This window comes from Salvia splendens, chromosome 9 (genome assembly GCF_004379255.2).
Source record: "Salvia splendens isolate huo1 chromosome 9, SspV2, whole genome shotgun sequence".
Taxonomy (NCBI): domain Eukaryota; kingdom Viridiplantae; phylum Streptophyta; class Magnoliopsida; order Lamiales; family Lamiaceae; genus Salvia; species Salvia splendens.
Genome location: NC_056040.1, coordinates 23,444,975 through 23,467,755, shown reverse-complemented (window position 1 = coordinate 23,467,755; position 22,781 = coordinate 23,444,975). Strand labels below are relative to the sequence as shown.

The 22,781-nt window shown below is 36.8% G+C and overlaps 1 protein-coding gene across 6 annotated transcripts; it reads left to right on the top strand.

The window, feature by feature from the left end:
* Positions 1-1,781: 1,781 nt before the first annotated feature.
* Positions 1,782-18,241, top strand: LOC121748362 (DDT domain-containing protein PTM). Of its 6 annotated transcripts, none has more exons than XR_006039466.1 (11): positions 1,782-3,483; positions 3,574-4,194; positions 6,648-7,779; positions 10,213-10,498; positions 10,588-10,712; positions 11,050-11,510; positions 11,822-11,850; positions 12,109-12,702; positions 14,380-14,512; positions 15,495-16,753; positions 17,095-18,241. XR_006039466.1 is itself a non-coding variant. In XM_042142670.1 (9 exons), exons 1-9 carry the CDS (start codon positions 1,949-1,951, stop codon positions 13,575-13,577), a joined length of 5,133 nt encoding a protein of 1,710 aa, XP_041998604.1. In that variant the 5' UTR covers positions 1,782-1,948; the 3' UTR covers positions 13,578-13,979. The 6 variants fall into 6 exon arrangements, 1 of the variants encoding a protein (XP_041998604.1); XR_006039469.1 differs by having other exon boundaries at positions 14,380-16,158; positions 16,579-16,753; XR_006039468.1 differs by having other exon boundaries at positions 14,380-16,578; positions 16,650-16,753.
* The last annotated feature ends 4,540 nt before the right edge of the window (positions 18,242-22,781 follow it).

Sequence of the window (22,781 nt, the reverse complement as noted above, 5' to 3'; positions counted from 1 at the left end):
CACGTTAACTATATTATTTCTCGTGTTCAAGATATAAATATTCGTTAATTAATTTAAGTATGCTAATGACTCTAATTAACTAACTTCATTTTTCAAGAGTGGTATGAGTTAAGAAATATTATTTATTATTCGTGGAATATTTTTGAACTGGCCACTCTTCTGAACACCTTTTGAGAATATTATCAAATTTGACTCTCCCGGGACGCGATTCAGTTTAATAACAATCCTAGCACCGTTAGACGACAATTACCACTACTCAACTTATCAGGATTCTTGGGTTCATACCTTCTGATAAATCAAAGTATGCATAACTTGTTAAAACGGAAATACAAAAGCACTAGCCGAGCGTAATACTATCCAAAAGAAGAACAATCAAATTACAATAAACTGAACGAACTAAACTAGAACAGAAACCACAAAACCGTAAAAGAGGATATGCCGAGTCAAAGAGTCCTCTTTATGCAAGATGACATACGTCATGTAGTGCTCTCGGATTGGCGTATTGTCTCCTAAATATAAAACAGTTTCGTCTTGTTGTCGCAACACCGCAGACATAACAAGTTCCGGCGAACTGGATGAAGGCGAGGGCAAAACTTCGATAGAAGACTATGCAGAGAGGAAGAGAGAGCTTATCATGCAGAATGCTTTGCAGTGTTGTTGTATAATGCATGGAATGACTAGTCTATTTATAGGCCTAGTACAGTACATGGGAACTGATGTCGTCAACAAACTTTATGTTTGTTATGATGGCTTGACTAACCGTCAGGGCTTACAAGCCGTTACGGGTGCCAGAGTTGCAGCCAGACGCTGATCTTTAACGGAATGTATCTGGACACACCTCATGTCTAGGTTTGATGATATTTTCCACTATTCAGCTTACAATGTAGAATATTTAGAATTGTTTGTTTTTTTATGTTTATAAAACATATGATAATAAGTCAAACTCCATGTGATAAAATTATTTATTCACACATCAGGCGGAAAATGAATATAGAGTTGATTATACATCGTCTCAATTTGCGCAAGGACTCGAAATATGTTTTTCAATATACTAACCGTAACAAATAATACAATTATACATTATATGAGACTCACTTACTATATTTTATTAACTTATTATAGTCACATTTTATTTTAAAATTAACATTCCATTCATCCAAAAAAATAAGCATGTTTTTTTATTTTGATCCGTCTACCAATTATAGTTCCATTTCGATTTAGGAAAACTTTCTTAACACCTATTCTCCTTTGCTCCCTAAGTTTTATCCATTTTTTTTGTCTCTTTCTCTTGATGACCAATTACAACACATCCATTTTGTAGACATACACTATATAAATATAAGATTTATATTCCACTAACTTTCACATTTTCATATTCTTTTAAAATCTGTCTAAATTAAAGTGGGACACATATTAGAAAAAAGAAGTATATTTCCTTTTATGTTATTCAAGTTTTAAAACATAGAATAGAACTCACTGCTATTATTCAGTTTCATCAGTCATTGACTTTTCTCTTTTTTGACTGCAATTTCTTTATAATGTTTCATTATCCAAAAATACTCATAATCATAACAAAATCCACTATTTATAAAAAAATAAGGAAAATTCATTAATTGCAGACCATATTAATTTGAATATTCAAAAAGACAGGGCAAAGTAATTTGTTCGAAATCTGAAATGAGAACAGTAGTAGTACATTCCGCCTAAACAGTTGTACTCAAAATTTATTGTTTCACGAAAAAGGCTCCTCTAATTTCGTGTGTTAGTCCCCACTTCTTCACACCATCAGCACACCAAACTTTCCCCTTTTTAGAGAGAGAAACAAAACCCCTCAACCATTTCTCTCTCTAACCATAGGCCTTTCTGCTGCCCAATCCAATTTTCATTTTCTCAATTCAACTTCGATTTTGTTATTTTTGGGGATTTTTTTTCCTTCTGAGATCGGGGGATGGAGTATGTGGGCAGACAGGTGAAGAAGAAGTTCAAAGGGCACGGCACGTTTTTGGGTTTGGTAAAGGCGTACGACGCGGAGACTGGTTTTTTGAAGATTGTATACGACGACGGAGATTCCGAGGAATTGGAGTTGACTGAAGTCTCTTCGCTCTTGATGCCTGCTGAGCCTCAGCCGTCGGGATCTTCTGCGGGGAGGCCGGGGCGCAAGCCGAAGAAGCGACGCCGCATTGGCGTTTCAGGTGACGATGTTGAGAATTCAGCTGATGGGGCGATTTCTGACGGTTTGGAAGGTAGAGATGGGGAGTCTGGGGAGTTTGACTTGAATTTGACTGAGAGAATAGATTTGAATGATGATGGCGTAGATTGTTTGCGTAATGCTGGTCATGCGAATGGTGGAGGGAGTAAGCTGCATGGTTTGGATTTAAATGAGTTGGTGAATCTAGAGCTGAATAAGGAAATTGTTGAAGATGGCTCCCAAGAGGGAAAGAAAATGATTGACTTGAATCTGGATGTAAATGAGGGTTTTGAGAAATTGAGTGACGAGAGAGGAGGACGATGCTTTGACTTGAATTTACAGCTAATGGAGGATGAGGTGAGGATTTTGGAAGGTTGTGATGCGAGACTTGGAGAAGGTGACAATGGTTGTTCTAGAGAAAATGAGAAAATGGAGGAAGGGTTGGTGGTGGAGGATGATGCAGTTGAAGTGTTAGAGAATGGAAATGGAGATGATAAGGTGGATCATGTAGTTCACATAGACAAGGAAGATGATAGCCAATTGAAGAACCATGCCAGTGTGGTTGATAGTGAGAATGTGGCTTCATTAAATGTGCAAGTCAAGAGAAGGGGTAGAAAGAAAAAAAATGTATCAAATAACATTACTGAATTGGCCACACAATTGGATAATGAAACAGGGAATGTGAACTTAGAGCTGGAAAGAAGAGATGAAACCCCATTGAAAAATGTTAGTGGTTTAGTCGATCATGACAATGAAGTCTCAGAAACAGTATTGAGTGGGAGAAGAGGTAGGAGAAAAAGAGAGCCACCAAATAATGAAGTTACCTTGACAACTCCCGAGACTGGATTGAGAAGGAGCAGCCGCAGAGCAAAAAGAGCTGCTTTGTCTGATCTAGACCAAGTACTTAATGAAGCAGAGCTTGTTGGCATCAATCAGCAGTTGTCCTCTCCAGCCATAAGCAACGTGTCTCAAGAAAGGGTTACGGTGGCAGCTCGTGGAAAAATTTCCAATGTTGTAGCTCTTCCAGAAAAAGTGAAGCTGCCGCCACCTTCTTGCGACATGAACTTAGTTGGAGTTTCACTGTTTGATTTGGTTTCTGTTTATACGTTTCTGAGGTCATTTAGTACTTTATTGTTTCTAAGCCCCTTCAAGCTGAATGATTTTGTAGCCTCTGTTAAATGTAGTGATTCATCATCATTGTTCGACTTTATTCATGTTTCTCTTCTAAAAACATTACAAAAACATTTGGAGACCCTGGCAGCTGAAGGCTTTGATTCTGCATCGGATTGTTTGAGGTAATGTTTCCACTCCTGTTAGAAATCAATCAATTTACATTTGAATCCAGTTCGTTGTACTTATATTTTCCATATCGGAATATTATATAGGTCGCTTAATTGGGATTTTCTCGACTTGATTACATGGCCAATGTATGTGGTTGAGTACCTGTTATTACACAGTCCTGGCCATATTCCTGGTCTAGATCTTTGTCAACTAAAGTTTTTCCAGAATGACTATTACAAACTGCCGATTTCAGCAAAGGTTAAGATCCTGCAGCATCTTTGTGATGACGTAATTGAAACGGAAGCCTTTAAGTTGGAGCTGAACAGAAGGATTCTGACAACAGATAGGCAAACAGATTTGGACCGAAAGATGAAACTTGAGAGCAGCAGAAAAAGAAAGACCACAGTCGATGTCGCGAGCACTTCCTGCATTACAGGAGAAGGGGATGGCGCTGAGGATCCTGCAGATTGGAACAGTGATGAATGCTGTCTGTGTAAGATGGATGGGGACTTGATATGCTGTGATGGCTGCCCTGCAGCATTCCATTCAAGATGTGTAGGGGTAGTCAGCAGCATGTTGCCTGAGGGTGATTGGTATTGCCCTGAATGTGTGATTGAAAGGGATAAGCCTTGGATGAAAGTGAGTAAGTCAACTCGAGGGGCAGAACTGCTGGGGTTTGATCCCTATGGCCGACTGTACTATAGCAGCTGTGGTTACCTGTTTGTGTAAGTTCCATTTTATAGTTAGCTAAGAAATTGCATGAATTAATTTTCTACAAGTTAATATATAATTTTTACCTGCATTATCCGTCTCTAAGTGTGGACCAAAAAATGCATATCTAAACAAATTGGCTTTTGTTACTTGTTAGATACTAATATCAAGCTCAAATTCAATCCTAATAACTCTAAACTATTAAAAAACCTTATTCCATGTAAAGTTTTGTTAGTGTTGATTTCATTGCTGGTTGCTGCATTGTTAATATTGTTATGAAAAGCTCTAAAGGCACATGAGTTTGTATTTGAGCAATTAATAGTAGGACGTCCCAAGAAATGCTCATCTCATTCTGCATAGAAGTCGCTGTCAACTTCGAAACTTATCATGGACTAGAAATCGTGGCATGTGATATGCAATCATTTTACTAATAAACACGAGTGTCATGATTATGCTTCTTCAAGATTTAATCTTGAAGGGGCTAACTTTAAATTGAAAAATTCCTCAGTTGTTGCATATCAATCAACTCTGGGATTTACATAACATAACCAATATCATCTATCCCTCTAGTCTAGAAAATGCTCATAGTTTGATGCTCTTAATCTGTTATGATGATTATTTCAATTCTTTTTCTTCCTATCTAATGTCAAGATTATAGAAGGTTCCAAATATTTGTAGCTTATGTTTTCAAGTTTATGTATTGAATGATTTGATTCTGCTGTCATGTATAAATTTGACTTAACTTCCCTGATTAACTGTGTGATTGGGAAGTTTTTTTTTATGAGGCAATAGAAAACCTCATGATAGTCTTGTTGCCCTTCTCCTCATGTTAAATGTCATGAATTGGAGCACTTCTTCTGGAAGGAGTATTGCAAATAGCATTGCTGTATCTAAACATTTAAATTAGGCTTAAAACTTTAGTTGGCTTGGCATGCATTTTTCCTGGAGCTTCAAGCCTTTTTTTCTTACCCCATAGAATGTAGATTAGTTATAAAAGAAGCATTGACTAAGTGTTTTTTATGCGGGTATGGGCATCATGCTGAGGGGTTTCAGTGTTTTGCCAATCGGTCTCATCTGAACAAAAAAGTTTTTTAATTACTTATGGTTTTCACTGGTGCTATCCTTGCTATTCAGCCGTATCAATGCGTTGGAACACCTGAATAAGTACTGTGTCTCATAACTAATATATTAGGGCAATATTCAAAGAAGTGACAGGTGAATCATTTTCAGGTGATGTCTAAGTCTTGTTTCATCCTTAAATACAAGTCAGGGCGTTCTTTTCACCTGTGACCTCAAGCCTTTGTTTTCATTTTGCCTCTCTCATGAATTCAATATACCTAATCAACTTTCTTATAATAGTGGTGATTGCTTGCAGTCGATTAAAGGTCAATGTGACCTTGCAGAAGCTTTGTTCATGGGCTCTTGAGTGGTCTGTAGGGTTAATTCATTACTATTTTATTCGGAGTTTCTTTTACTTTCCTTGGTCACATACATCTTTAAAAGTTTTGACATTATTTTTTTTTCGACTTATTGAATTATGGTTGTGGTTAGTCTGAGGTCTCACTGTCTCAATCACATATGAATAAAGATTTGATTGTGATAAAAATATTGTGTCTGGTTCGATTTGAAGGTCTATTTACCATAAAAATGCCAAGAATCATTCATCGGTTCACTTTTAATTTGACTTGGCCATTTCATACTATCTCAAATTCAACCACATTGAACTTTAGTTGGACTTCTACTGTTAGTTTTTGCTCAATAAACACCGTTTAAGAACAAGATGGATTGATTCTGTTGGTGATAGCCAACCACTTCGGAAACTCCATATTGGCTCCTTTAGTTTTATAGCTTTTCATTTTCTAAGTAACATTCGATGTCATAAGTTTCTCAATGATATTGCCATTATATCTTTTGAATTAAGAAGGGCCTTTTGAACAAAATCAACACAAAGCGGTCTTGCTTCTTTTTTTTTTGTTCTGAGTGTTGGCGCATTTGAGTTCATCTTTTCGATTTTAGATAAAGGAAATTCCTGATTTGTGGATCTCTCTATATAGAAATAATAGAACAGACAAAGAAATGAGAACAAAACTACTCCTTAGATTATGTGTAATGTAGTATTTTTGTTCTTTCATAGGATGAAATTTTCTGCAGCACATGAACAGTAGAAACCAACAAACTACCGGTGTCATTTTAATCAGATCATCATACTGTTAGTTCAATCTTTTTAGCACTTTTAGCAGGCTTAACCTAAAAGGTCCATAGCATGTTTCTTAATTTTAGTATTTGGTAGTTTGTTTCTTTTACTGGTTATGTAGCATCACGACCATCATTATTGATTATACAAGTAACATCTTTGTATGTGTGCTTGAAGTTTATGGCTCTACAAAAAATTGTATAATAATTATTATTAATAAACATTTTTATCAATGTCGATGGAATTTATATTGACTCCCATGTTGCTTTGCAGGTTAGAGTCATGCAATGATGAATACATGTTTTGTGCCTACAATAGAAATGACTTAACTACATTGATTGAAGCTCTAGAGTCGTCACCATTCATCTATGACAAATTGATTAATGCTATCTGCAAAAATTGGAATGTAAGTCGTGGAAGTTGTGGTGCCAAAAATGATTTGGACACTCGGTCTTGCTCTATTCAGTCAGTCTTTCCTGAAAAAGGCCAAATGCCAGATATGCTTATGGTACCTTCAGAATCCATTATCAGGAATGGCAGTTCTAAAAAAACATCAGATGAAAAGTCTATGGTGACTACTTATTCCAGTAATGAAGAAAATCTTAATTCTGAGCGTGTTACAGCTATGGTGGAGATTTGCAACCATGGACTGAAGATGGAAAATCATTTAGCAAGTTCCGAAGGATCAGCTGAAGTCTCTCAGACTTCAATGAAGATTGATAACCCAAAGGAAAGTGTGCTGGAGTGTACAAAAACATGCTTTGATCCTTCAGATTGCTGCGATATTCCAGAGAAACTTATCAATGCTGGTGATCATGATATGGCATCTACTTCTTTAAACTTTGAAGAAGGGAAGAGTCTTAAACCCTATTCCATGAACTCTAACGTAGAAGTGGGTTACGGGACAAATTATATGAATTGCTATGAGTTTGCTCGTACAGCTTCAGATTATTACCAAGAGTATTCTCGTAAATCATCAGATAAGACCTCTGGTGATGCCCCAAGATCTATTGAAGAAGTCTTAGCAGGACAACTGAAGATTGTATCAAATAGATTTGTTGAATTTTCTTGGTCAAATATCCAAAATTCTAACATGACCTCAAGGAAAGAAAGGTGTGGATGGTGCGTCTATTGCAGGGTTCCTGGAGAAGAAAGGGACTGCTTATTTTCTATGAATGATAGTATTCCAGCAGTAGAGAAATTTTCCCATGAAGTTTTAGGAATCCCGTCACAAATGAATGTGAAGAACCATCTGATTAATATAATGTGCCACATTATATGCATGGAAGATCATCTGCAGGGTCTTCTGTTGGGCCCATGGTTAAATCCAGACTATTCCATGCTTTGGCATGCCAGTGTTCGTGGAGCAACTGATATTGCTTTGTTGAAAAATTTGCTGCTCCAGGTATTTATAGCATTCTGGATCCTGTTTCCATAAGCTCATATACCTTCTGAACCTGTATTATGATTTCATTGCTTAGATCAGTTTGTTGGTTTTATTGGTTTAGTTTAAAGGCTCTGGCCCAGTGCCCCTTTAAAACGATAATCTAGTCTTAAATCACACTAATAAAAGTAACTTACAGTAAAAAAAGAAGGAATGATTAGGCAAGTGTTTGATCAGCACTTGCAGAAGATCCGGGGAAACTCAAAATTGAATTTAGTCAAAGAAGGTGATAAGAGAAGATGCGGCTGCTGAACTGGAAAATAGGTAGAAAATACAGAAAATAGAAAGAACATGAAACTAATGGTTGAATGAAAAAATTCAATTATAAGATATATTCTTCTCCATTGAGGCTGCTCCTCCGAAAAAGGCCACAAACAACACGCCGAACTCAAAACTATTTTTCTTGATAATTAAAAGATAGGAACACAAGCCCCATTTATAATAAGCTACTGACATACTCTCAACTGAAATAAAACTCTTAACTTGATTCTAACTCTTAAAGATAAAACCTGTCTCTAACAAACTACTAACTTGACTCCTCAAGTAGCAGACACCTAATTAATTAATTAATTAACAACTAAAAGATAATGCAGGGACAGTACAAATGGACGGTTTCTATCAGTTACACAGCCGGAACCATTGTTGTTAAAAACGCGCAGGGCACACAAGGCGTGGCTGGAATTTCCCCTAGGTGGCTGGGGTGAGCGAGACCTAGGGGCGAGGCTGGAGCGAGGCTGGGGCGTTGTGTAGATCTAACTTCTAAGAATACACATTTATACCTCTCCACCCTCCTTTATAGTTGATCATCCCAACATCTTTCTCTCCGCCCTTCATTAACGTGTCAAACCATGGGGATCCTATACTCATTTAGTCATTTATATCTCTGCACCTCCTTTTATAGTTGATCGTTTAATATCTCTCTCTCCTCGCCTCTAACTGGTTGACAACACCGGTGTCATTAACGAGTGCTTTACTCCCTTTACGCCATTAATGTGTCGAACCATGGGGACCCTATGTTTGTATAATCCCTGCACCCTCATTAACTTGTGCTACACTCATGTATACCCCTGAACCCTACATTAACAAAAATTCAGACTATAAACACAAATTGTTGTTTCTTCTTCAAATCCATTAGTAAGCCATGATTTGTGTAGGTGGGGTGGGGTGGGGTGGGGTGTGGGGGGGGGGGGTGGCAGCTGGAGTAGGAATCGTCCATGGATAGCCAGAGGACATTGGAACGAAATGCTGCTGCGGCAGGTGCAGGTGGTGCCAGAGGGCTGGATTAAAGCTGGGGTGTAGTTGTAACGGCCAGTGGTGTTGCAATAGCAAGTAGGGTGGGGGTGATGGCAGAGAAATGGAGACGGAACATTAGGGCTGAATAAAAGCAGGGTAGGGTGCGACAGGAAACAAAAGATTCCATTGTTACCAAACTTGGACGATCCCCTGGCTGCAAGACTACCCTAGGGGCAATGACCTTACCAGGTGAAAGGCTGTCTGTTGGATCGACATGCGATGGGCTGTGTTTGGCTAGGATAGAAAGCTACATAGTTGTCTCGAACTTCATGTTGATCGAAGCATGTTTGCCTAGTCTTCATTGTGTTTGCTGCCGGTACCAAAGCCACCTTCTCTAAACCCGCTAAACGAGCATAATTGTTTTGTATGTTCACCATTGTTCACAGCACTAAGCACCAATTGATTGAGAAGATGCGGTTGTTGAACTGGAAAATAGATAGAGAATGCACAAAAGAGAAAGAACAGGAAACAAACGATTGAATAAAGTAGCAAGTAAAAGATAAATTTTCCTAGTGGTCGGTCCTCCGAAAAAGGCCATATCAAATTATCAATACTCTGAAATCAAACTGTATTTCTTAACAATTAAAATGTAGGAACATAAGCCTTGTTTATAATAAGCTACTAACATATTCTCCAACTGAAATAAAATTTGTAACTTGACACTAACTCTAAAAGATAAAACCTATCTCTTCATGGTAATCATGAATTACTTTGGAAACCTTACACAACTCTCGACCTGTAGGGTAATACCTCAAAAATATTAGGGGCTTAGCAGGAGAATTCATTGGCATGTATGATGAATTGATGACCATATGGTAATGTTACGAGGGTTAAAGTAACATGATTAGTCGCTGAGGTATGTGTGTATCAGTGTATGCACTTACTTTCATGTTTGTAGCCTTTTGTGTAATTGTTTTTTATCTTTAAATTTGGAATCCTAACAACCTTCATTCAAATGTAAATATCATATGAGGAGAAATAAATTGTCATTTTGTTTGTGGTTTTAGTCATCTTATCTTGTAGGCTGAACTGCTGAAGTTCTTTTTTCTTTTCCTTCCAATTGTTGATGTTCCATTTCCAAATTTCGACTTTTGGCTCCAGCTAGCGTCCAATTTACATCATCTAGCACTATCTGCTGACTGGAGAAAGCATGTCGATTCTGTTGCTACGGTTGGCTCTGCCACTCATATTGTCAGCACATCTGCACGAGCATCGGCAAAACATGGAATTAGCAGGAAAAGAGCGAAGTCTTCTGATGTGAGCGGACCATCTTCGAATGCTGCAACTGGTCTGAGCTTATTCTGGTGGAGGGGTGGAAGGGGCTCACGCACACTCTTCAGTTGGAAGGTTTTGCCTCACTCTTTGGCTTCCAAAGCTGCCCGACAAGGTTAATAGTTTTGTTTATTGGTCCTCACTTCAATTTGTGATCTGTCAAATAAGTAATTGACCGAACATTTCTGTGTGGAGCTGTTTCAGGTGGACGTAAGAAGATACCTGGCATACTGTATCCTGAGAGTGGAGATTATGCCAAGAGAACTAAATATGATTCCTGGAGAGCTTCTGTTGAGACCTCAAGAAGCGTGGAACAGCTTGCTCTGCAGGCATGTTTATTTCACTTAATTGGCATGTTTATTTCACTTAATTCCCAATGCTATCTAACATAAAGGACAAAATAAATGTAAATGCCAGTAACTTGCCTTCTTATAAATTTATTTTGGTACCCTATAAAGTTTCTTCTGGAGTTTGGCCATATTGTGTATAATATCAATCTGCAGATGGAAAGTACAGATTTGGAACTATGTCCCTCTATAAACGCGTCTAATGGTGTTAATACTTAATAACTAATCTTTCGATGGCGAAATACTAGGGATATACTTTTTCTGTTGTAATATTTTGTTAGTACAAACTGAGAGATAATGATTATTTTCATGTTTGCAGGTTAGGGAGATGGATGCTAATATTCGATGGGATGACATTGGAAATAATAAGCTTTTTTCCAAGATAGAAATGGACTCTAAAAAACCTGCCAGATCATTTAAGAAGGTTATAATTCGTAGGAAGTGTTCTGAGGGAGCTGTGGTCAGGTACCTTCTGGACTTCGGCAAAAGAAGGTTCATTCCTGATGTTGTTGTCAAACATGGGTCCAAGCTTGAAGATTCCTCGAATGAGAGGAAAAGATATTGGCTTGAAGAGTCTCATGTTCCATTGCACCTCTTGAAAGCTTTTGAAGAGAAAAGAATCGCTCGCAAGTCCAATACTATGAAGTCTGGAAAACTTAGTGAGAGTAGTAGAGTAATGAAGAAGCCCTTAAAGGAAAAAGGATTTTCATATCTTTTCTCAAGAGCAGAAAGAGTGGATTATTATCAGTGTGCTCATTGTGAAAAAGATGTCCTAATCAGGTATTATACATTGACATTTTGTTGTTATATTCTTTTGAAGCAGGAAAATCTTTTTCCTAGAAATGACTTCCCAGAGCTTACTTAATGAACTCCTTTTCTGTAGTTGATTATAAATCAGTGTCCTGTCTGAAGGAAAAATATGTACACTCAAATTCGATGGATAGATGATTATATTTTCTGCTGGACGCCCAACTATATGTTGGCATTTTCTGCTCACTAAAAAATGCCTTTTTCAAAGGATTTTTCTTCTTCTATTTTGGCTGTGTTTGATTTGCAAGGTCACTGATCCAGTATCTTGTGCTGATATACAGGGAAGCAGTGAGCTGCCAGCATTGCAAAGGTACACTCAGTTTGCATAATTAATTATTTTTTGAGTTATTATATTTTTCCTTTTTCCGTTGTGAGACTCTCATTACCCTAACAATTACTGCTGCATTGTCCTTTTAGATTTAGGTTTTCATTTTATTGAGTTTTACTTGAGGTTTGTGTTGGTAATAGTGGATGGGCAGCTAAATGATTTATGAATATTTTCTTATAGTTTTCTCTTATCCTTTTGGCATGGATTATAACAGAAATTTGTTACTTAACTAAATTTCAGGCTTTTTCCATAAACGACACGTTCGGAATTCTGCTGGATATATCACTACTCAATGTAAATATACTTGCCATAAATGCCAGGATCTAAAGGTTGTGAAAGTTGATACAAGGAAGGGGAAATCTGAATCCACAAAACTTAAGAAAGCCTCAAAAAGTGTAAAACTGTTACGCTCAGGGAGAGGGAGAAAAAGGGGGAAGGGAAAGCTACTAGTGAATTCTATAAACAAAAAAGGCGTTTCTGTCGCTCCCTTACGTCGTTCAGCTAGGAATGCTGAACGTACTGCAAAAATTCCAATGCAGAACAGTAAGTTAAAAAAAAGAAAAAGGGGAAGAAAGCCGAAACCAGAGAAGTATAAGTCTATGAAGCCCAAGGCTATTAGTCGCAAGAAGCAGAGAACGGCTGTTACGAGCAGTTATTGGTTGAATGGTCTACGACTTTCAAGAAAGCCAGGTGACGAAAGACATCTCAGGAATAGGAAGCTTCTTGTCCTTTCAGGTGAGGTGGATTCCATCCTCAATGAGACTAAATGCAGCCTCTGCCATGAAGTGGAACATAATTCTGAACTGAATTATGTGGGTTGTGAAATTTGTGGAGGTAATTTTTAGATTTTATTAATCCGCACTTCAGTTACACCCACACCCAATAATTGTCTGCCTACCTAAGCTCTTCTCTAAGTAGCTCTCCACTCCTTTTGGCTGTTATGAGACTCTTTTGTGCAGTAGTGTCCGTTAATTAATACTCCCACCGTCCGTAAATATTTGTCTCATTTTGATTTGGCACAAGTTTTAAAAATGCAAATGAGAGTGGGTGTACAAAGTTAGTGGAATGTATGTCCTACTTTTATGTACGGAGTATTAGTTTTATAATGAAATGTGAGTATAATGACTAATGAGTTAGTGGAATGTGAAGTCCATTTACCAAACTGGTACGAGTGAAATGAGACATTTGATGGTGGACATCCCAAAATGGCGGACGAAGGGAGTATCTTGTTGTGCAATATTTTATCGATAGATAAAAAATGAAAATCTTGTCAGTTGATTTGGCATTGGTTTCCTTTTGATTGAAGCCATTAGTTGCTTCATTGAGCTTATTTCTTTTACTTCTTGGGCAATTCTGCAGATTGGTTTCATGGAGATGCTCTGGATCTCGGAGCTGAAAAAATTGAAAACCTTATTGGTTTTAGGTGTCACATGTGTCTCAATAAGCCACCTCCTTTTGGTTCTTGTAGTCTAGGTGAAAACAGCAAGCCCGATTTTTTTCCTGAAAATAATGCCAAAACTGAATGCAATGAGGGAGGTCCTTATTGTTTGGCCAACCCGGAGGATGGATTAGCCTATCAAAAGACACATTTAGATGATAAATCCATCGATACACTTGCAACTGTTAATATGGAGAAGCAGTTGCAAGGATCTGTGCCTGAGTCAGACCTGAAAGATAAAGACTTAGAGATGGCTGAGAAGACTTTTTAGGGAAGGATCCTACGGAACTTGGTGGAGACAGAGGAGATGTGTTGAATACTCTTGAAACTGAATCTGTTTTCCCAAACTCTGACATTGTCAAGTAAGCTGAATGTGAATCTGTACAGCCTGACCTTGTGGAGAATGGAATTGCCAACAATGATCATTCTGATATCCGTACCAGATAGAGCTCATTCTGACACAGCTAGAGTTGTATTCAGAAACCAATTTTTGATGTCGGTCACTTGGGTAATATGCTGTTTGCGGGGAGAGCAAAACTTAGATTAGATGTGTTCATAGTTTACCCTTCACAAGGCATTGATTGCTCTAGTATTAAAGATGTTAAAATCTTTTATGGAACTTGAGATATTAGCTGCAATTCAAAAATTTATGAAGATGATTTTCTTGAAATTAGAGCAAATATAATCACATATGCTAATTTTCTCTTCGATATTGATATGTTTTCCATCCCATAGTTTTCCATCACATTGGAATTCAATCTAATGTGAAAGGCAGCGTCTCTCTTTATGTGTGTGTATATAAATGTGTATGCCAGAAAAAACATTTGACATTTTAGAGGTCTTGCTATTAACTTGAACTTTGCCATAATGTGAGGGTGTTTTAATGTTTTTTCATTTTTACTGGTCAAGAATGATCTATGAAAATTATCAGGCCAGTATACAAATAAACTGTTTTGATGCTATTCTGGATTTATAGATTTTGTGACAGTTATGCAAACTGTTCAATAGCACTGTGGTTTGACGATTAAGCTTTATCTCCGAGTTGAGTGGTGTTAGTTTTGATGACACCGCAGCTACAAAGCAGTACCGTCCAACATGTAACTGAAGCAAGTTGAAGACATTGATGAAAATTCGAATGTACAGATAAATGCTGGAGCATAATATGCAGTTGATTAATGCTGAACAACCATCTTGTCCTTTATAGAGGTTTGCTGTTCTTTCCTATTTAATCTGATTTCTTTTATTACCTATCATGGCATTGATGATGCTTTAAAAAGTCTTTGCCTCCGTAAGATTGACAAATAAATCTCGGAACAAATCATAAATTAGCAAAAAAGTGTCTTAGCAGGTAAGATCAGAGTTTATGGATATTCTGAGAATTTTATTTAATGTCACAAAAGTAAGTGGAGAGAGATTGTGGTGGAAATCGGCTAATTAGTAGTTTGATGCATAAATGAGTAATCTTCTACTTGTGAAACTGTCTATTTTAGGTAATAGAGAGACATTTAAGCTAAACTTAAGGCCCCTTGATATTTCTGTTGTAACATACATATACTATCTATTTTTGTCGAAAATGACAACAAAGTTAGTGAAGTGCAGTGATCATTGGTCTGCTTTTAAAATCTTGATATGCTCCTTTTAAATAAGGGGTTTGACTACTCTTTGCTTCTTTCCATGATCCATCCTTAAACTTTGAAAATTCCTTTTCTTTAGAGTTCCGATTGTGTCCTTTTTACTTGTAAAAATTATTGACAATTTATTTTCTGCCACTGCCCAATAATAATGTCCTTCTAACTTTAAAATGCAAACCTTATAAATATCTTGAAACTGTAATTGTATTAATTGCTTCATGTTCTAAATTAAAAGGAAAATAAAAGTCTATAAATTAAAGGGACTTACTCGTAAAATAAACCTTCCCTTTATCACTTCATGACAATTTTTCTTTTTGAAATAAACATCTCTTTATGAAAAATTTCTTTTCAAGTTTCAACCTCTGTTGCCATCGATCAGATTATACTAATCTATTTTGAATTTTAATGTTTTATAATTATTACAGTAATATATATTTTTAGTAAACTAATAAATAATTTTCCATTAAAAAAAACAAGAAAGATGAAAACGATTTTTTTTACATTTATGTTATGCATACTCTTTTTTACATGTATGTTAGTTTAAGGTTTTGCCTCAGGCCAACAGTTTTCTTGATCCTGGTTATCTTCATTGAGCGCTTGCCGCCATACATTTACCGGTACATATTTTGTTGGTGCTATGCGTGTAACAGAGTGAGTGTGCTACACTCAGATGTACATGGTATGTGTTTTAACCCCATCTTGAACTTGAGCTAAATAATCATGTCATGTCCTATCCTGATGTAAATGGATGCCTCTGATGAAAAAATTCAAGAGGGCGACTCAAGTTATTAGGGAAATTTTCTTGATTAGTGGGCTAGTTAATAATGAAAGATGTTGTCACAAGCTACTAGACTGAAATTGGATTCAAATATACATTAAAGAAACATATTCGAAGTTCAATTAACAATAACCAGCAACGTAAACCTTTTGAGAGTCCGAGACATGATGACATAAATCAATAAGATATGGCTTGCAATACATTGAAAAACCATCCATTGTATTTTTTTTATCACACATCGCTTTTGTTTTGTGTTCTATAAACATTGGAAAGTCTTTTTCACTTTTAAGTGGTTAGTAGTTTATATTGCTAATCTTTGTTGCTCGCCTTTGTGATTTAATGTTGACTTAAAAGCGAAGAGTCTTAGCTTGATGTCAACGCACTGTGTAACCCCCCTCCCCGCTCTTCTCTCTGATGGCGACTTCAATTATGCTTTGGATCAGGTAAGTTAAACTCTTAAATGAGATGCTGTGGTGGAGAAGTTTGTTATGTTTTTTATTCTGTCCCCTTGACCCTTTTTGAACTACTAATTTATATAAAAGGGAGGTACTTCATTGTTCTGTAAGATATATATGTACCCACGACAGATTTGAATTTTATGCATTTGTTGTTTTATGCTAGGCAATGGAATTATTACAAACACTGTCAATGGTTTATGACTTCTTGTGAAATGCATCACAATGAGAGATGGATAAGCATTATTACATTTGCTCTAACGTTCTGCAGAATTTATAACGTCTACTAGTGAAATTGTTCGTACTTTTTACTGAAACACGCATTTTGGGAGACTGCCACACTCCATCTATGAGGCTGTTTATGGTAACTGACAAGGGACCATGGCTGACAGAATTTGGATTTGGCAGGTAAAAACAAGGTAGCTACTCTTGCAGGACAGATCTGCTTTTGCACCCTCTTAACCTTGTTGCTACAGCAGAAGCATCGCGCTAGCAAGAAGTTATGGGATCACCACCATCACTCTACTCTATGCTTGTTTTAAGTGCATCGTTATAAATGGATTTTCAGATTAAAGAGAGACAAGTATGTCGTGATTCCTTCCATATTGCAATTTTGATAATGATTTAAATGATTGCAAGCATGTCCATGCTTAACTAGTTGATCAGGTTGAGATTGAGCGTGTTGCCCTACACAGATTCATTGATTTTGCATAGCAATCAGTCCTACAATTTTTTAGTTGGAAAATGTGAGAAGTTGTGTGAAATCAATGGGTTGATTAGTAGATTTACTAAATGTGTTTCACCACCATTGTTGAACAAGAGCCACTTGGAGGAGAATTAGTTAGAGAAAAGGCATAAAAGCCCCCTATCGTATATCCTGAGGCGGTCCATTTCTCATAAAGTTTGTTGGTTTTGTTTGGTTAGGTTGAGAAGGATGGGAACACCCTGTTTTCTCATGGTTTTCTTATGTCCCGGGCTTAACTCTGCAATCCCACAATGTGAGGTAAAATTCATTCCCATCTTCATTGCTCTATTCAGTCATTCTAAAAAATCATCCAGATGCAGTACCAGCGACACAAGGCGAGTCCACTACATCTAATTCCTTGTAGCAGATCTATGAATTTGGAGGGCTTAGCTACCCGCATCAATGGGTTTTTTCTATTTGGCACCACCACCACCACTGATGCTAGTAATCATTCTGCCTTCTACAACGTATGGATAATGTGTTCACTTTGACTCGAAATTGGATCCATAGATGCCAAATAATTATAGGGGATAATAAAGTTTTTGCACTCCATCTCCAATAAATGATAAATCATTGTAATTTTAATAACAAAACGGATGAGTGTTTACAAATTCACGGTATCTATATCTAGAGGATTGATATGCTGAGAGCTCCTAGTGAGTGCTAGCTTGAGCCACTACCACGCTAATTGCATTTTTTTTAATTAATTTCTCTCTCCTCTTACCAACATACATGTTCTTTTATCAAACTTCTGCTCTCCTAAAATTTTGCCTGAACATTTACCTCTCTTGCAAAAGTTAAAAAATTTCTCTACTTCTCTTCCACAATATCTTCTTCACAATTCTTTCGTCACACTACACCAAAATTGAAACATTCAGGATGATAGGGCTGAAGAAAAAAGAGGAAAAGAGCTCCAATTCGATTGCTTTTACCCCAATTAGAAGAAATTTATCTCATTGACCAATTTTCTTCTTTCTTTTCCAATTCTAATAAGAACTGTGGCGATTGTCTTCTTTCTCTGACCTCTCTCATTCTCGGTGATGAGCCACTTTCAAATTCCCCAGCTTTGTTGAACCCGTGCGTAACTCAGTCATTGACCATCACTGCCTGCAAATTGATGCAGCTACCTACACCTCAACCAGTCCATCCACTTCCAGTGCCTGGAAAAGTTTGCAGCTACAACTTTAGATTTTATGCATTTTACTCAAAGATGGATTGACTCTGTACTTGGTTGGAAGTTCGTGTGTTAGTATGTGAGATTAAACTTTTGTGTGTGTCTACATATATTTTTTCAATGTTGATAATGAATTTGAATATTTTATACTACTGTTGTTTGTTTTGGTTGAATAATTCATATTTGTATTGAATAATCATGTGAATTGAGATTGTTAATTAGGATCTTAGTTTTGATAATTCTTGATACTCAAGATAAAATGCTAAAGTAAAAGCTTGCACTTATTCAATAAAAAATTCTCTTATTCTTGCTTCCTTCGGCCTCATCCCATCTTGAATTTAGGTTTTGGTTGATCTTATGAGTGGAGGAGGTGATCCTAGGGAGTGTATTTTCTCTTATGTTCATGCTAAAAAAACAACTCTAGCAGTAGGATTTCCACATAGCAGATAGTCGCTGCATAAAAATAAGATTTTGGCGAGTAGAAAATTGTGGAAGAGAAGTAGAGAGATTTTTTAACTTTTGCAGAGAAGTAAATGTTGATGAGGCAGAATTTTAGAGGTGTAGAAGTTTGAAGAAGAACGTGTATATAGATAAAAGGAGAGACAAATTAATAAAAATAAATAAATAATGGCAATTACTTGGTAATCGCTCAAGCTGGCTCTCACTAGGAGCGCTCAACATATCAATCCTCTCTATATCTATACACATAAAAGCCGAGTCTTAGGTAATATTTTGAATATTTATAAAATTTAGGCACAATTGTCAATATTTGTAAGTTATGTACTCTCTCCGTTCCATAGTAGTGGTGACATTTTTTTGGCACGGAGATTAAAAAAATTGTGTTAAGTGGGTTAAGTAAAGGAAGAATAAAGTAGGAAATGAAAAAGATAGAGAAATGAAGAGAGAATAAAGTAAAAGAGAGTAAAGTAAGTGAGAAGAAATGTGTTGACTTTTTACTAAAAAGGAAAATGACTCCACTACAATGGAACGTATTTGTTGATTGTATGGGCTGTTTAGTTGGTGGACTATTATTTGTTGGGCCCTGGAATTATTTTGGCCCTGGTAAGTTGGGCTGCTTGCCTGCCCTAGCCCATTCCCGGATTGATATACACCACTCCCTCTTCCACCGCCTCACATTCATTCTGCACTCTCTTTTCTCTCACTTCTCTCTCTCGAGTCTTTTGAGTTTCCCTTGGGTTTCCTTCTCTGATGAGTCTCTGATTGTTCCACTGTGGTTTGTCACTGGTATTTGTGTGATTAAACGGTTATGTGGGTGTGAGATAAGCAACTACTTCGGTTGCTTGGGTTCCAGAGGAGTTAGGGTTTCTTGTTGAGAGGTTTCTGTGGTTGTGAGCTTCGAGAGTGGATAGATCCGGTGTAGTGGAGTGGTTTAGGGTTGTAATCCGTGGTGTGTGAAGGGTTTCACGGTTGGATTCAATGTTGCTCTCTTGGATCGTTGTTTTGGTGAATAGATCTGTACTATTAGTGGGTGACTGAGCCATAGCTTGTAGATCTATGCGATTCCTTTGTTATTTCTGTTATTACTGCATATTTTGTGTAGATCCGAAAGGATCTTTCATCTTGTACTAACTAGGGTTTCTAGTGTGCAGGGTTCTCGGTGGATCTCAAGGATCCTGGCCGAAGAAGTGCAGTGTTTAAGTTATTTAGCTTGCTTTGATTGTAATAGCTATTGTTCTTGTATTATCAGTCGCGTGGTTGATAGTTTGGCTGAGCTATCTTGTAACAAGACCAAAGAGGTCTCGGTAAATAGTGAATCCAAAGCTAGTCTGATCCCTACAGTGGTATCAGAGCCACGAGGGGACTGCTTTGGCACGCCGAGTCGCTTAAGGAGGTGGGCAAGAGGAACCCTCCCTCGAGTGGGGGTCCGCTCTAGTAAATTGGCTGAATCCTTCTAATTTTTTCTGTTTCTGCATAGTGCCAACTATAGGACTCAGAGTTTCTCCTTGGTGTGTTTTTTCACTCTGTGATTTGTGCTTCCGTGGTTTCTTGGCGCTCTCTGTATCTTGATCTCTTACTACTTGACCACCAAGCATATTGTGCTGCCTAAGTGACCCCCTGCGCCCTCCAGAAATGAGTGATTGCGAACTGGGATAGCCTTAGTCAGCCCTGCTCGTGACAGTCAAGGATTTGAGATCCTCTGTGTGAAATTTTTTTGGTGAAATCTATGTTAACCTGTGAATTTGTGGTGATTGTCTGTGTGTTGGTTGACTGCTTGCTTGTGTGTTTTGTTATTTTTTTTCTTGCTCTCTGTGTTGCTTGAAAATTTCCTTGTTTTCAAAATGGCTCAACCTATTAGCCTGGTCCCTTTCAATGGCAAAAATGATTTTGTGATCTGGAAACAGAAGCTGAAATGTGTGCTTATCCAACAAAAGGTGTTTAAATGTGTTGATGGTTCTGTGCCTACTGATACTCCACAAGATAAACTTGATGAAATGAATGAATTGGCTAAAGCAACCACTATTCTCAACTTGTCTGCTTCTGTGATTCGAAAGGTTAATCACATTGAATCTGCCTCTGAAATGTGGAAACACCTTGATACTTTGTATACTGAAACTTCCATGTCTTCAAGGATGTATTTGCTTGAAAAACTTTTCAAATTTAAGCTTGATTTGTCAAAAGATATTGATGACAATGTGGATGGATTTCAAAAGCTTGTTCAAGACATTAAGAGGTCAGGAGATAAAACTATTGATGAATATACCAGTATTGCTTTGATGAATGTCATACTTGATTCATACAGTGATGTTAAAGCTGCTATTAAATATGGCAGAGATACTGCTCCTCTTGATTTGATAATTAGAGTACCGCATGTATATATGGTTCGAGAATTTTATCCCAATATTTCTTACAATTCTTAGAGAGGGAAGAATCATAACATTCTTGACTCGAGACATGCATAATATTTATTTTCATCTTTACACAATTTATTATTTTTGTGTATTTATATTGTTACTGCTGCTATAATTATATTAAGTGGTGTCAAAAAATATAATATTTTTTATCACTTATTATGGAATTAATAAATTCATGTATATTTTAGCATGACCCTATATGTATATTAGCAATGAGATAATTAAATATAGCAAAATCGAGTTGATCAAATAATTAGTTGTTCAAGCAAAATAAAATAGTTTGCTACCAAATTTTGGTTTACTAATAATACTATTGTTGAAATTAGGATTTAACACTTAATTGTTCTGTGATGCAACTGATTTTATATGGAGAATCTAATTATCTTATCTATGGGTAATCATGCTGAATAAAATATACAGATATATATTTACAAAAAGAGAATTTGCAGTATCGAGAATTGTAAAGTAGCATAAAAAATTACTTGGATGTTTCATGTTCCAACAAGCCACATTTAAAAGTACAATAAATAAAGATAAACACTCCATTCAAAAGGGTTATCATTATTCATTAATGTAATAATGTTAACTAAACCAACTAATGTAATGTTATTTTTGTGTAGTTTATCATTTGAATTTTTTTATGGTCATAATTTTGACGTTTTGAATATTATGAGTTAATTGATTCATTATTTTGTTAAAATTGTGATTTACATTTTTTTAGTAGAGAGATATGAATGATTGTTTTAAACATATTTTTCAAAAGTGTCAACACTTGATACTCTCTTCTTCGTTGTCTAAATAATTGTGTTTGTCTTGGTTCCATTTTAAATGGTAATTTTATGTCTTTTAAGTGTAAAATGAACGGAGGAGTATATATTTATTGAATTGTTATTGATAGTATATTTTTCTACTTTTAATCCTATATAGTTATATTATTTCTTATTTTAATTAATTGATTAATAATTTAAAACCATATGATGAAAAACTATTCCATCGTGCATCGCACGTGGGTTAACACTAGTGTGATTAATGTATAATAAAGATGACTATTAGTTCTAGGTTGATTAGGCCGAGCCAGATTCACCTTCGAAAAGATGGTAATGTATCCATTTTAATAATAATACTAGACTACTACTATAATATTCGAGTCTTCCTTACATATAACGATGTCAATGTAGCCTAAAATTCATTGATTGGTCCGAATAGCTAATAAATTTAGATAGTTAGTGTTGGTTGCAAACTTATACCTCATCAGAGAATTGAGGAAAGTTCTCGGTTTGAGAAGAGGTTTGTTGGTTGCAAACTCATACCACATCGGAGAATGGAGGGAAGTTCTCGGTTTGAGGGGAGGTTTGTTTGTTGCAAACCCATACCACATCAGAGATGTTTTTCATCAAATCTTCATCTATTGGATCCTGACATTTTTCGCCATATCTCGTGCCCCCATCATCGATTGGGCTTCTGAGGACCCACTGGCCGCTGCCTTCCTCTTTCGCTTAGTCGCTTTAACGTACATTGGACGCCTCTGGGTAGGAGGCGAAGACAACGGATCGATATCTTCGGTGGTATTGATGGAGTTACCACAAGTCAATTGCTAACTATATACACAAAACGCCATACATCGGGCTAGTCCTTCACCAAGCAACAACGACCTCCCTAATAACGTAGCCCTTCTATTTGTTCTCTGCTGTGACAACCTCAATCTCAACATCCAAAGTCCATAACCTCTCCTTGGCATCCTCAACTTTTGTTTAGAGGCATCACAAATCTTCCATGACTTTGAGTTGTTTCGCGCCTCTTCAGCTCAGTCGTGGCTTCA

Coding starts and splice junctions, on each gene's coding strand:
- LOC121748362 (XM_042142670.1), top strand. CDS start 1,949: ATGGAGTATGTGGGCAGACAGGTGAAGAAGAAGTTCAAAGGGCACGGC. Junction 10,713..11,049: donor TGGAACAGCTTGCTCTGCAG/GCATGTTTATTT, acceptor TCATGTTTGCAG/GTTAGGGAGATGGATGCTAA. Junction 11,511..11,821: donor GAAAAAGATGTCCTAATCAG/GTATTATACATT, acceptor GCTGATATACAG/GGAAGCAGTGAGCTGCCAGC.